Source organism: Oryctolagus cuniculus, chromosome 8 (assembly GCF_051225735.1).
Source record: "Oryctolagus cuniculus isolate XC-2025 breed Fujian yellow rabbit chromosome 8, ASM5122573v1, whole genome shotgun sequence".
NCBI lineage: Eukaryota > Metazoa > Chordata > Mammalia > Lagomorpha > Leporidae > Oryctolagus > Oryctolagus cuniculus.
The window spans coordinates 48,615,645-48,630,119 of NC_142874.1; the positions used below are offsets into that span (position 1 = coordinate 48,615,645).

At 45.8% G+C, this 14,475-nt stretch overlaps 1 protein-coding gene across 17 annotated transcripts in view; it reads right to left on the minus strand.

Moving 5' to 3' along the window:
• C8H4orf51 (chromosome 8 C4orf51 homolog) overlaps window positions 1–14,475 on the minus strand; it is a 71,896-nt gene that overhangs the window by 21,873 nt on the left and 35,548 nt on the right. For 16 of the 17 annotated variants that reach the window (XM_089302426.1, XM_089302419.1, XM_089302421.1 and 13 more), the window contains one exon: window positions 1,760–1,818. The exons of the other annotated variant lie outside the window; for it this stretch is intronic. In XM_089302426.1, coding sequence (XP_089158552.1) covers window positions 1,760–1,818 — 59 coding nt within the window. The remainder of the gene's footprint in view (window positions 1–1,759; window positions 1,819–14,475) is intronic. 17 annotated transcript variants of the gene reach the window in all.

Genomic DNA, 14,475 nt, shown 5'->3' on the forward strand with positions numbered 1-14,475 from the left:
GGAAGATTCCTCTCTGTTGGACTCTCTGTCTCTGCCTTTGAAATAAAATGAAAATAAATAATTTCCAAAATATAAGTGTACCTTCTGATTCAAGATTGTTGCTTAAAGGTATGTAACCTGAAAAGATTATTTCGCAATTGCAAGATATAATATATATTCAAATTTTATTTATCACAGCATTGTTCCTATTAGTCATGAATTTAAGAAACCTAAATACCTGGTGACATGGCCTCTTTTAAACTTGTGATTTATTCTCTCAATGGAATACTATGGATCCATTAAAAAATGACGACAGGAAAGATGTGGTGGCACAGCAGGTTAACCCACGGCTTAGGATGCCCTCATCTCGTATTGGAGTGCCTGGTTCAAGGCCTGGCTGTTCTGTGCATCTGAGTCAGCTCTATACTCATGTGCCTGGGAGGCAGCAGATGTAACTGAAGTCCTGCCACCCGTGTGGGAGCTCAGATGGGACTCCTTGCTCCTGAACCCAGCCTGGCCTAGCTCTAGCTGTTGTACCATTTGAGAAGTGACCCAGTGGTTAGATGATGTCTCTCTGTGGTGGTATCATGGCACAGTGAGTTAAGCTGACACCTGCTAGGCCAGAATCCCATATGAAAGCCCATATGACTGCCAGTCTGAGACCTCAGTGGAGTTCCAGGCCCCTGGATGTGGCCCTGGCTACTGTGGCCATTTGGGGAGTGAACCAGTGGAAGGAAGATCTCTCTCTCTCTCTCTCTCTCTCTCTCTGCATTTCAAGTAAATAATTTTCCACTCTGTATTTCAAGTAAATAATTTTCAAAAATGATGACAAAGCACTATGTTTATTAACACTGAAAGATGTCCATGAAAATACTGAATGATAAAAACCAATTACAGGGGCTTGCGCTGTGGCATAGCTGGTAAAGCTGCCGCCTGCAGTGCCAGCATCCCATATGGGCACTGGTTCAAGTCCCGGCTGCTCCACTTCTGATCCAGCTCTCTGCTATGGCCTGGGAAAGCAGTAGAAGATGGCCCAAGTTCTTGGGCCCCTGCACCCGCAAGGGAAGATCCAGAGGAGGCTCCTGGCTCCTGGCTCCTGGCTTCAGATCGGCACAGCTCCACCTGTTGCGGCCAACTGGGGAATGAACCAGCAAATGGAAGACCCCCTTCTCTCTCTCTCTCTCTCTGCCTCTGCTTCTCTCTCTGTGTAACTCTGACTTTCAAATAAATAAATAAATCTTTAAAAAAAATTACAGAGAACAATGCCCAGTATATGAATTCATCAGTATACTCTCTGCGTGTGCATATATTTTTATGCACTCATAAGTATAGAGAGACATTCGTAAGGAAGTTTACTAAAATGTAAATAGTGATTATCTCTGAGGGAAAGTAAGGAGTTTGGATGATTTTTGCTTTTGTTTCCATTTCTCTGTATTATATGAAAGTTTACAATCTGAGAAAGGCTGTTTTTGTTTTTCTTTGCCAATAGAGTAAATGTAATTACCACCATGCATGAGAAAGAGGAAAAGTTGGTGACAATGATGAAAGGAGAGCATCATCAGTTGTTGACAATTTGTAACACTTTTGTAGTCTTTGCATCCCCATCACCCAGTAGAAAGCCACACACATGGTAAGCACTCAGAAATAGATATCTGACAAATGAGTATTATTTTAAAACTAATTCTAACTGCTTTTGACTTATTTCCATATGAATACTACACAGAGGATAATCATTTAAGCTCTCTACATGTAAATGAGCACTGAGAAACATTAGACTCACCACTCCATGCTTGATGTCAAGTGACTTTTTTAAGGGCCTCGTTATATCAGGGAGCAGTCCTGAATGCAAACAAAGAGGGGAAATCAGGGTTAAAGCCAGTCTTAGTACAATTTCTTATGCTCCCAATTAGACAATTATCAAAAACAATAATAAGAAGGGCTGGCGCTGAGGCTCAATAGGCTAATCCTCCACCTGCGGCGCCGGCACACCGGGTTCTAGTCCCGTTCGGGGCGCCAGATTCTGTCCCGGTTGCCCCTCTTCCAGGCCAGCTCTCTGCTGTGGCCAGGGAGTGCAGTGGAGGTTGGCCCAAGTGCTTGGGCCCTGCACCCCATGGGAGACCAGGAGAAGCACCTGGCTCCTGCCTTTGGATCGGCGTGGTACGCCGGCCGCGGCGGCCATTGGAGGGTGAACCAACGGCAAAGTAAGACCCTTCTCTCTGTCTCTCTCTCTCACTGTCCACTCTGCCTGTCAAAAAAAAAAATAATAATAAGAAGAAGAAGAACAAAAGGACACATATCACTTGTTTCCCTTTTGCATTCCACCACCAAAACAAAAATGAGAGTTGGTCAGGTCAGACGAAGCAGTAGCTAAAAGTGAAATTGTAATCAACCTGGAGGTTTGGTGTAAGCATTTTTAGGTCTGGAACAGTCTTCTGTGATACAGTGCTTATACTCCTAGAAAATCAGAAGGAACCAAGGCTATACTGAAATTCCAAGGCTGTAAATCTTTCTTAAGGTCTTAAGGAACTCTGGTATATTTTTAATCAATTTTATTAATGTATAACTTACATAAGATTGACTCAGATCAACTGTACAGTTCAGTGATTTTGAGTAAACTTGTCAAGTTGGGCAACCATCACCACAGCCATCCTTTCATAAACCCAGTATTGCTTGTTTGAAAGGTAGACTGACAGAGAGAGAGAGAGAGAGACAGACAGACAGACAGACAGACAGACACAGAAAGAAATCTGCCATCAGTGGTGGTTCTTTACCCAAATGACCACAATGGCCAGGGCTGGCCCATGCCAAAGCCAGACACCTGATACTCCATCCTGGACTCCTATATGAGTGGCAGAGACCCAAGAACATGGGCTATCCTCCACTACTTTCCCAGGCCATAAGCAGGGAAGAGGATCTTAAGTGGAACAGCCAGGACATGAACCGGCACCTATATGGGAAGCCAGTACTGCAGGTTGTCACTTTAACATGCTGTGCCACAGTGCTGGCTCCTGACCAATATTTTTAATCCCTCATGCCCACTTCATTTCCTTTCTTACCATCAGCCCTCAGCAAATCCTTGATCTATGCTCTTTCTCCATAGATTTGCCTTTACTGGACATTTCATATAAATGGAATCATACACTATGTGGTCCTTTACCTCTGAATTCTTTAGTTGCCATCATGTTTTTGATATTTGTCCACATTGTAGTGCTTTGTTCTTCATTGCTGAATAGTATTCCATTGTATGGCTATTACACATTTTGTTATCCATTCACCACTAGATAGGCAACTAGAGTTGCTACCAATTTTGGCCACGTAGGATAATGCTGTGGTCAACACTCATGTGCAAGTCTTTGTGTAGACATGTTTTCATTTCTCTTGGGTAAAAATCTAGGTGTAGAATTGCTGGGTCCTGTGATACATTTATGTTTAACTTGTAAAGAAATTGCTAAAGTATTCTGCAAAGCAGCTCTGTTACTATTTTATATTTCCACAGCAATGAGTGGAGGTTCCAGTTTCTCCAGATCCTCACCAGCATTTGTTTATATCTGTTTTGTGATGACAGCCATTCTGATGGACATGCAGTGGTATCTCATTGCTTTACGTTTCTTTTAAAGATTTATTTTATTTATTTGAAAGATAGAGTTACAGAGAGAGGTAGAGACAGAGAGAGAGGTCTTCCATCTGCTGGTTCACTTCCCAGATGGCCGCAACGGCCAAAACCACCCCGATCCAAAGCCAGGAGCCAGGTGCTTCTTCCTGGTCTCCCATGTGGGTACAGGGGCCCAAGGACTTGGGCCATCTTCTGCTGCTTTCCCAGGCCATAGCAGAGAGCTGGATCAGAAGTAGAGCAGCCGAGACTTGAACTGGCAAACTGGCGCCCATATGAAATGCCAGCGCTTCAGGCCTGGGCTTTAACCTGCTGTGCCACAGCACCGGCCCCTATTTATTTATTTTTATTTGAAAGGCAAAGTTACAGAAAGGCAGAGGCAGAGTGAGAGAGAGAGAGGTCTTCCATGCACTGGTTCACTCCCCAAATGGCTGCAACAGCCAGACCTGGGCTTATCTGAAGCCAGGAGTCAGGAGCTTCTTCCAGGTCTCACACATGAGTGCGGGGGTCCACGGACTTAGGCCAACTTCTGCTGCTTTCTCAGGCCATAGCAGAGAGCTGGACTGGAAGTGGAGCAGCCAGGATTTGAACAGGCTCCCATATGGGATGCCAGCACTGGAGGTGGTGGCTTTACCTGCCATAGCTCTGGCCCCTCTCATTGTTTTTTAAATTGATATTTCCCTAATAATCACTCACGTTGAGTTCTCTGGTGTGTTTTAATTAAAATAGTTTTAAATGCTAATGGAGAGTCCTGGTTGGCAAAACAGGGTCTGGCTTTGAGTGGACAAGGCAAAGGAGAGGAACAGCCTTTAGCAAGCACTCATTATTTGTGCTATTTTATGTTAATAAACTTTTTTTTTTTTTTGACAGGCTGAGTGGACAGTGAGAGAGACAGAGAGAAAGGTCACCTTTTACCCTTGGTTCACCCTCCAATGGCCGCCGCGGCCGGCACAGCGCGCTGATCCAAAGCCAGGAGCCAGGTGCTTCTCCTGGTCTCCCACGGGGTGCAGGGCCCAAGCACTTGGGCCATCCTCCACTGCACTCCCTGGCCACAGCAGAGAGCTGGCCTGGAAGAGGGGCAACCGGGACAGAATCTGGCGCCCCGAACGGGACTAGAACCCGGTGTGCCGGCGCCGCAAGGCGGAAGATTAGCCTATTGAGCCGCGGCGCCGGCCAATGTTAATAAACTTTTAAAAGAAAGGTATCTTAAGACAAAGCTGAGGAGCTTAACAATTATTTAGCTAAATTCAAGAAAACCTCACTTTTTCATAGCTCCAGGAAAAGCAAATGGATAAGAAGTTTATCCTGCATAATTATTGACTGCTTCACTCTCTAAATTCTTAGCCTTTCAAAGCTCTCTATAAGACTTTTATACATTCCATAGGCCTGCCAGAAGCTTAACTGGCTTTTTGTTAGCCTTTCTTTCAAGAATTACACTAGATAATCATTAATTAGTAAACTACATGAGTCTATAACATACAAATTTTACAGAAAGTCATTTGAACAAATTATGGGGGGAGGGGAACAAAACCAAGAACAGATACTAGACCATTGCCATGTCCATGTGTTATTTACATGGTTGTGTTCATCTTTAAGCCAAATTTGGTCACTTTTCTGAGTCAGAAATGTCTCTCCTTTTCTTTGGTTTGTTTTTGGAGAGGAATGAGTAAGCTCACATATGCTGGAATATGGTTAGCCGAAGACTTCGCTTTGGGAGTTCATAGTTGACAAAACAGAACCCACAGCTCGACTTGACCCTGGCAGTTTCAGCTCACCTTCTGATTAACGACTTTTAATGGCACCCTCATTTGCTAGCAGGTATCTACCTCTCTGTTCTACTTCCTACTCCTACAACTGGAACCAAATTGGGTAATTTTGTGGATGAAACTATCTCAGTAACCATCAACAAATCCTACCTTTAGATATTAAGTGCTTACAAGATGTGTCAACCCTGATGGAATGCTACAGGTATCTGATGTTTAAAACTAAATTATCAAGAAAGCAAGTGTAGGCTTGTTGATATCAGCTCTTGCACAAAGAAGCTCAAGTTTGGAAGCATGTTCCTAGGTCTTTCATTCGAATCATTTAGTCCACCTACTGGGTATCTATCATAGTACAACACCAGTCTTATTTGTGATTCAGCTTTTTTTTTTTTTTTTTTTTAACAGATTGATGAGAATTCCATCTCCCACCTACCCATCTCAGAGACTCCTTAAAACTCTGAGTTCCGGCCAGCGTCTTGGCTCACTAGGCTAATCCTCCACCTGCGGTACCGGCACTCCAGGTTCTAGTCCCGGTTGTGGCGCTGGATTCTGTCCCTGTTGCCCATCTTCCAGTCCAGCTCTCTGCTGTGGCCAGGGAGTGCAGTGGAGGATGGCCCAGGTGCTTGGGCCCTGCACCCCATGGGAGACCAGGAGAAGCACCTGGCTCCTGGCCTCGGATCAGCACAGTGCGCTGGCCGCAGTGTGCCAACTACAGCGGCCATTGGAGAGTGAACCAATGGAAAAAAACAAACAAACAAACAAACAAAAAAACTCTGAATTCCTTTAAAGGAAAGTTCATGAGCACAAAACATAAGGAGAGAAAATGAAGACAAGCTACTCTCCATCCTTAGGGAGTATTGTGTCTTAAATTGCATGTACACAAAGCAAGAGCTTTAGATTACAAAACACTTAACCTGAAGTCCATGGACACCCTGGAGGGATCCAAGCTGTGAGCATTGTTGGCTTGCAAGAGGGTACTTCAAAATGTTCATGGAAAATGAAATGACAAGATGTTTATTTTGTGCTGGGAGGTGAGTGGCAGTGGGAGTCGAAGGGTGGGGGAGGGGGAAACATTATGAAAAAACTGCACAGATTTCAAAATTTTGCACTGAAATAACCTTGTCTTTTAATTCTCTTTTCCCTCTAATCTTTTGAAGTATCCTCATGCAAGTGTCTGTGGATAGTTTTCTGAAAATAAGGCCCAGAGCTGTCATGATATTTTTCAAAGTGCCTCAAAAATATAAGATATCACTGTCTTGGAGAGTTTTTTAACCACTGGGAGAGATTACAGGACAAATCTCTTTTCTTGACAGTCTTAAGAATAAGGCACTCAATGGTCTGCACGCTTGATAAAAATTAGTCTATCAAAGTTAAATTTTTCAAGTGTTATAATGATATGTGGTTATGTAAGAGAACATTCTTACTCATAGTAGACACATGCTGAAGAATTTTTAGATATGCTTTATGATGTCTTTACTCTCAGTAGTTCAGCAAAGAAGTATATACTTGTATCAGCATACAAGACATTTTCAAGGGGCCAGCACTGTGGCATAGTGGTTAAAGGTAGCATCTGTGATGCCAGCATCCCATATGGTCGCTGGTTCGTGTCCCAGCTGCTCCAGTTCTGATCCCGCTCCCTTCTAATGGCCTGAGAAAGCAGTGGAGGACTGCCCAAGTATTTAGGTCTCTGTCACGGATGTGGGAGACCTGGATGAAGCTCCTGGCTTCAGCCTGGCTCAGCCCTAGCCATTTTGGCCATTTGAGGAGTAAACCAGTGGATGGAATATCTCTGTCTCTCCCTCTCTGTAACTCTTTCAAATAAATCAATATATCATTTTTTTAAAAAGAAGTTTTCAGGAAGTTCATGGAAAATATGTATCACGACTATACACAGATTTTGACATTTTTGGACCAAAATAAACATCTTTTAATTGGATTTTCCACAAACTTTTTGAAGCGCCCTCATACAGAGACTGAGATAAAGCTAAATGTTAACAAATGTGACCAAATGCTAACAACTGAAGCATCTCCGAGGAGAGCTTAGGTAGATATTGATTGTACTATTCTTTCAACTTTTCTAAGGATTAAAACATTTTGCAACTTGTCAATAAAGAATAAGGCATTCATCGTGCTGCCCTATGGTGCTATCATCATATTTTGTAGACGGCTAAAACTAGGCACCCACAGAAGTAGGAACACCAGCCAGCAGCTTGAGCTAAGGAGACCTAAACCTTCACCTTCTTCTGGTCTTATTCCATGTACCTCCAGCCCAGCGCACAGGCCGGCACAGGGCTTGTTCACACAAGCCCACGGAGACCACAGCAGTGCCCACGGAAACCACGGCAGTGCCCACTACAGGGCTGTCTTATAGGTTCATGGGCAAAATCGATTGCAGCCACCTCCTCAGGGATGTAGTGCTTCAACAGTGAAGCGCACGCAGTAGCAGATGGCACCGTGTGACCTTCTTAATAACAGGCTTGGCTGCCAATGTTCCCTTGTGTCCAGGCTCTGCGGGGAATTTGGAAACAGTTGCCTCACACTTGAATATTTTCCGGCAAACACATTTAACCATTTGTTAGTCTGCTTCCTACTTTAAACAGACAGGGGGAAACAAAACAAAATTCCCAACACCTGGAAGGCAGCTTGGTATTTCCTGAGTCAGAGGCCCGTCTTGGGATCTCTGGGACGTGCTGGCAACCACCCAGCAGAGCTGGCATTTCCCGTGTCATGAGGACCTCATGTCCAGGCATAAGTACTTATCCCTCCACCATATTTACAAGTAGCCAATGTGTTCTTTCAAAAAACATTTTTTTAAAGATTTATTTTATTTATTTGAAAGGTACAATGACAGAGAGAAAGGGACAAAGAGATCTCCCATTTGCTGATTCATTCCCCAAATGGTCCTAATAGCCAGGGCTGGGCCAGACTGAAGCCAGGAGCCTAGAATCCCATCCGGGTCTCCCACGTAAGGGGCAGGGGCCCAAGCGCTTTGGCCATCATCCCCTGCTTTCCCATGCACATTAGCAGGGAGCTGTATTGGAAGCAGACAGCTGGGACTCTGGTATGGAATACTGGCTTCACAAGCGACAGCCTAACCTGCTGTACCACAATGCTGGCTCCAATTTTTTCAAAATTTATTTGAGAGGTGGGGAGAGAGACAAAGAGACAGTGAGTGCACTCTCAGATGCCAATTAACTCCTGAAATCCCCAGGGGGAAGCCAGGAGCTGGATCACAACCCAGGTCTCCCACATGGGTAGCAGGAACTCAATCACTTGAGTTACCACCATTGCTTTCCAGGGTCTGCAGCGGCAGGAAGCTGGAGCCAGGAGTTAGAGAGCGCGCCTGTGTGGGACCTGGGTACCTTAACTGCTAGGCTAAACCCTCTTTCCTAATGTGATCTTTCTTTCCTTCTGCAGTTTAAATGAAACGTATGCAGTTCTCACAGCAAAGCATATGCGCCAGAAAACCAAGTCCTGCTGCTAGCTGGTTCCTCTGCGGCAGGAGCTAACACCCCCAGTGAACGCGGAAGCTATGGCGAGGGAGTTTTGTTCTGCGTGACCTCGGTCCCCTTAACAGCAGTGGCTGTTAAGTTCCACAGTGGGATGGGGGAAGGTGAGGGAGCAGCAGCCTGCCTGTGTGAGCCCCTGGCCTCCCCCTTCAACTATCCTCTGTTAACAAAGCAGTCAAGGGTGGCCCTGGGGGAGACAGTGCAGATGTTCATGACAAAGTCTCTCAGAGCCCTCCTTCTCCTCGCCACAAAATGCACCTGTAAGTGCTTGCACTGAAAGGGCAGTGGGAAAACTGGCTGTTCCCCCCCACCCCCACCCCCAGGCAGCAGGTGCTGGGAGACGAGTGGAGGCAGGACAAGGAGAACCTTCCGGGTGTGCAAATGGTGGGAGCAGAGCGTGCCACGCCTCAAGGAGGGGGACTCAGGTGCCTCACAGGTGGACTGGGGAGTGAAGTCACACAGGTGAGACAGGTAGGAGCTGGGTGTGGGTGGTTGAGATGGCCGAGTGTTGTTCCCTGGTGTCTCCTTGTAGGGCTGAGGGAAAGGTGAGTCCTCTCGTTGGCCCCACTCCTGGACTTAGAACAGAGCAGACCTTGGAGAGGGGAAGTCCTCATGCCTCTGTCTGGGAAAAGCTGGCCACTGGTGGGGAGCCGGGAGTCTCCCCGGGGAAATCTGGGGCAGGTGGCCTGCTCTGGCTGCCATCCACAGCTTTACCATCCCACGCTGGGGCCAGAAAACCTGTGGGAAAAGGGCCCTCCTCCCAGTCACACCCTTGCTCTGCTCTTCTGCTGGACCCCCAACTTCTCCTCGGGGGCCTCTATCTCCAGCAGCAGTAAGCTTTGGAAATAACCCACAAATGGCACAAGGGGACACACTGAAGCAAAATCAAGCAGGCTCAGAAGCAATAAGACACCTACATGACTAGGAAATGGAAGGTCTTTCCCTAGCAGGCACCTGCCGAACATTCACCTGCCCTCTGCTCTCTTCCCCTCACTCTGCAAATCACACCTGTTGCACTTGTCACACCACTCACATGCACGCTTCGGACTTGGCGTCTGCCTGCCTGGGCAAGGACCCGTCAACAAGTTTGTGGAAAATGGAATTAACTGAGAAATTTATTTGGATGCAAAAAAAATTAGAAAACGATCCATCATTTTACTATGCATTTTAGTAAACTTTTTGAAGGCTCCTCTCAAGTGCATTACCAAACCTGGCTGGGGGTAGAGGAGTGGATACACGTGCAACAGCGCCCTGCACTGCTTATTCACCCCGTTTTTAAGGTATTACAACTTCAGGGCTACGACATAGGAATCGAAAGGCTGTCATTAGAAAAACAAGCTTTTTAATGGCTAGTTCTACAAAGTACATTCTCGCTTTTCAAGGAATGCATCAAGTGCCTTTTGGAAGACAAATTATAAACAAAGAACTTCCCCTTTAAAGGATTACATTATAGGTAAAAGCAAACAATGGAAAGTTCATAAAAACTTGTTCAACAGCCAGCGTTGTGGTGCAGAGGCTAAGATGTTGCTTGTGTCACCAAGGTCCCATATCAAAGTGCCAGTTTGAGTCCAGGCCGCTTTCTTCTCCTTCTCTTTCTTCTTCTTCTTCTTTTTTTTTTTTGTTATAAAAATGTTTATTGTTTACCAAAACCAGTGGACCTCTTATCAAATGCTGCTTGGTAACAAAATCTTATCACAGTTTTAATAAAAAAAGAAAAAAGAAGCTAACTATTTGTCTCATTGTCATTAGTTAGACTTTCTGCAAGGTCACTTAATCCAGACTTGTTCAGAGCGTTAATCAGATTCTCTGGTGTTGCATGCACTCCCTCTTGATCTTGTCAGGCAACTAGGAGCTGCCTAGCTCTCATCTTCACATCTTCTTCTTATTTTTTTAAAGATTTTATTTATTTACTTGAGAGGTAGAGTTACAGAGAGAGAGGGAAAGTGAGAGAAAGGTCTTCTATCTGCTGGTTCACTCCCAAAAAGGCTGCAACGGTCGGAGCTGCGATAATCCGAAGCCAGGAGCCAGGAGCTTCTTCCGGGTCTCCCACGCGGGTGCAGGCGCCCAAGCACTTGGGCCATCCTCCACTGCTATCCCAGGCCACAGCAGAGAGCTGGAGCAGCTGGGACTTAAACCTGTGCCCATATGGGATGTTGGCGCTGCAGGCAGAGGCCTAGCCTACTATGTCACAGCACTGGCCCCAAGACTTCTAATCCAGCTTCCTACTAATGTGCTTGAGAAGGCAGCAGAAGATGGCCCAAGTCTTTGGGCGCCGGCTACCCACGTAGGAGACCCAGATGGAGTTTCTGGCTTCCAGCTTCGGCCTATCCCAGCCCTGGCTATTGCAGGCATTGTGGAGTGAACCAGTGGATGAAAGATCTGTCTCTCCCTCTTTCTCTGTCACACTGCCTTTGAAATAAATAGATATTTCTTTCTTAAAAACAACCATTGTTCAAGCATTTTAGTGCATCTAGTCTGTGTCGAGCCCAGTGCCAGGTGCTGGGGATATAAGGAAAAACAAGACAGACAAATCTCTGCCCTTATGAAGCTTCTGTTGTTGGAGAATGAAATAATAAACAAGTAGACAAACATGAAAAGCAAGCCAGGCACCAAGATAAAAATTAGGAGGGGAGGATGTGAAGAACTTCCTTTATACATGGTAGCCAGGGAAGGGCTCTCTAAAGAGGCGAAGTTGAGTCTCAGGACAGAAAGATCTGCAAGATACTGCTCAGCAGAGCTGAAATAACTGAGTTTCAGCAAACAGAACAGCATATGCAAAGGCCCTGAGACAGGAAACAACTTTGCATTTCCAAGGTACAAAATGAAGCCAATGTAACTGGAACAGAGTGAGCGAAACAGTGGAAGAGAGCCCCTGCCTGTTTCCAGCCTCATTTCTATGTTGAAATCTCTCTGTGTGGATAGTGGATTGGGTGGGCAGAATACGACTTTTGGGGAGTCTGGTAAGTTCTTACTGCTTTTTGAAGTCTTTTGAGGCTTGTAGAAGGCTTCACAGAAGAATAGAAATAGAACTGAAGAAGTAGGAGAAAAATAAGGGTGTTCAAAATGGACACAAATACTCTAGCAATCACATTGCAAGCCATAGGCTGGTTGTCCTTTTAGATTTGGTCCTCAAAAATATTCTCCTAAGAGGATGTTTGCCACAAAAGCAGTTCCAGATAGATGTTTCAGAGACTTGGAATTTGTCGTCTGTGAGTGGGGAATATCCTAGGATATCCTGCAGGTGTCACACCCGGGGCCGCCATGGTCATCCCGTATAAAACTCCCTCCCAGTGCACACTACATCCCCTGGAACAACAGAATCAAAGAGCCCTTTTGGAAGATTAACTAGAGCAGTACAGGTGTGCAACATAGCTAATGAAAGGGCTGGCCAGTGAGTGCAGGCCCAGTGGAATCAGCCTGCATCCCAACTCACTCTTCACAAAGTTGCTTCTGCTGCATAGAGCTTTGTAATTACACAAAAACTTGCTAGAAGTTGTCTCAGCAGAGTACAAATGGAGAGAAGTCAGAGGCCTCAGCTTGTTTGTTACACTGCATTTTTTTAATGCTTGGTTTTTTTTAAAAAAGATTTATTTATTTATTTGAAAGTTTTACACACATATAGACAGAGAGACAGAGAGACAGAGAGATGGGGGGTGGCTATCCCATCTGCTGGTTCACTCCCTAGAAGCCAGGAGTTTCACCTGTGTCTCCCATGTGGGTGGCAGGGGCCCAAACACTTGGGCCATCTGCTGCTGCTTCTCCTAGTCCATTGGCAGGGATCAGAAGTAGAGCAGCCAGGATGAGAACAAGTGTCCCTATAGGATTTTGGCATCATAGGTAGCAGCTTTAACCTACTACACCACAACGCTGGTCCCAGTGGTTGGATTTTTAAAACTTCACTCATTTATTTGAAAGTCCTTCAGAGAGACAAACAGAGCTCCCATCTATTGGTTCATGCCTCCAAATGCCCACAATAGCCATGGATGGGCCAGGCCAAAACCAGGAGCCAAAATGCCAGCCAGGTTTCCCATGTGGGTGGCAGGGGCCCAATTACTTGAGCCATCACTGCTGCCTCCCCCCATGTAAATCAGCAGGAAGCTGGATTTGGGATTGGGCATCCTAAGCTGCTGCTGCTTCTTTTTCTTTCTTTTTTTTTAAAAAAAAGAATGCCTCACTTTTTTTAAGACTGTATTTATTTATTTGAGAGGAATAGTTACAGAGAGAAGGAGAGACAGAGAACAAGGTCTTCCATTTGCTGGTTCACACTCCAAGTGGCTGCAACAGTTGGAACTGAGCCAATCCAAAGCCAGGAGTCAGGAGCTTCTACAAGGTCTCCCAGGTGAGTGCAGGGACCCAAGCACTTGGGCCATCTTCCACTGTTTTCCTAGACCATTAGCAGGGAGCTGCATCAGAAGTGGAGCATCTAGGATTCGAACTGGTGCCCATATGGGAGGCTGGCACTGCAGGTGGCGGCTTTACCAGCTATGCCACAGTGCTGCCCCACCCCCCAAGCAGCCCCTTAACTGCCACATCAAATGCCTGCCCCTCATAGTTGGATTTGATTAGCTATTGCTTTGTTCTTCGAATATGAGGGTTGAGCACATGATGGACTATGGGAAAGAACCAGTCAGGAAAGCCTCAACCATATGAAACACTGGGAAAGACAATTAATACAAAAGGAAAACCATCTCAGTGTAGACTGAACAAATATGACTGAATTCCTTAAAAAGCAGCTATGGCAAAGAATTTGAGAACTTTTTTCCTATGATGATCATGAATCACACTTAAGCACAGCCCAGCTGATTGGGCCATTTGTGACTGGATATTACAAAGGGACGATCAGTAGACCAGGGTTTCCCAGCACAATTAAAGTAGATAACCCAAAAGTTAGACATGGACGTGGAAACAAAGCACTAAGGGAGGTTAACATGTGACCAAGTTAAATAATTCTGCCTTGACGTACTCTCACCTCTGAATGAAGACAGCAGCTGTCAGTTATGTCAAAATGACCATGTGAGGGATGGGCGTTTTACCTAGCAGTTAATTTGCCCACATCCCATACCAGAGTGCCTGGGTTCAATCTTTGACTCTGCTCCCAAATCTAGTTGTCTGCCATTGCAGACGCTGAGACGAAGCAGGTGGTGACGGCTCAACTGCTTGGGTCCCTGCCACCCACATGGGAGGCCTGGACTGAGCTCCTGGCTCCTGGCTCTAGCCCCAGCCATTGCAACATTCAGGGAGTAAACCAGCAAGTGGGAGCTTGCTGTCTCTCCCTGTACCCTGCGCCATTTCTCTACCTCACAAACAACTTTAAAAATAAATAATTTTAAATGACCATCTGAGAATGAAAAAGGCAATATGGACAAATTTGTTAGTCATCATTAAGAATAGATATAGGAGGCCGGTGCCGTGGCTCACTAGGCTAATCCTCCGCCTTGCGGCACTGGCACACTGGGTTCCAGTCCCGGTCGGGGCGCCAGATTCTGTCCCAGTTGCCCCTCTTCCAGGCTAGCTCTCTGCTATGGCCCGGGAGTGCAGTGGAGGATGGCCCAAGTGCTTGGGCCCTGCACCTGCATGGGAGACCAGGAAAAGCACCTGGCTCCTGGCTTTGGAT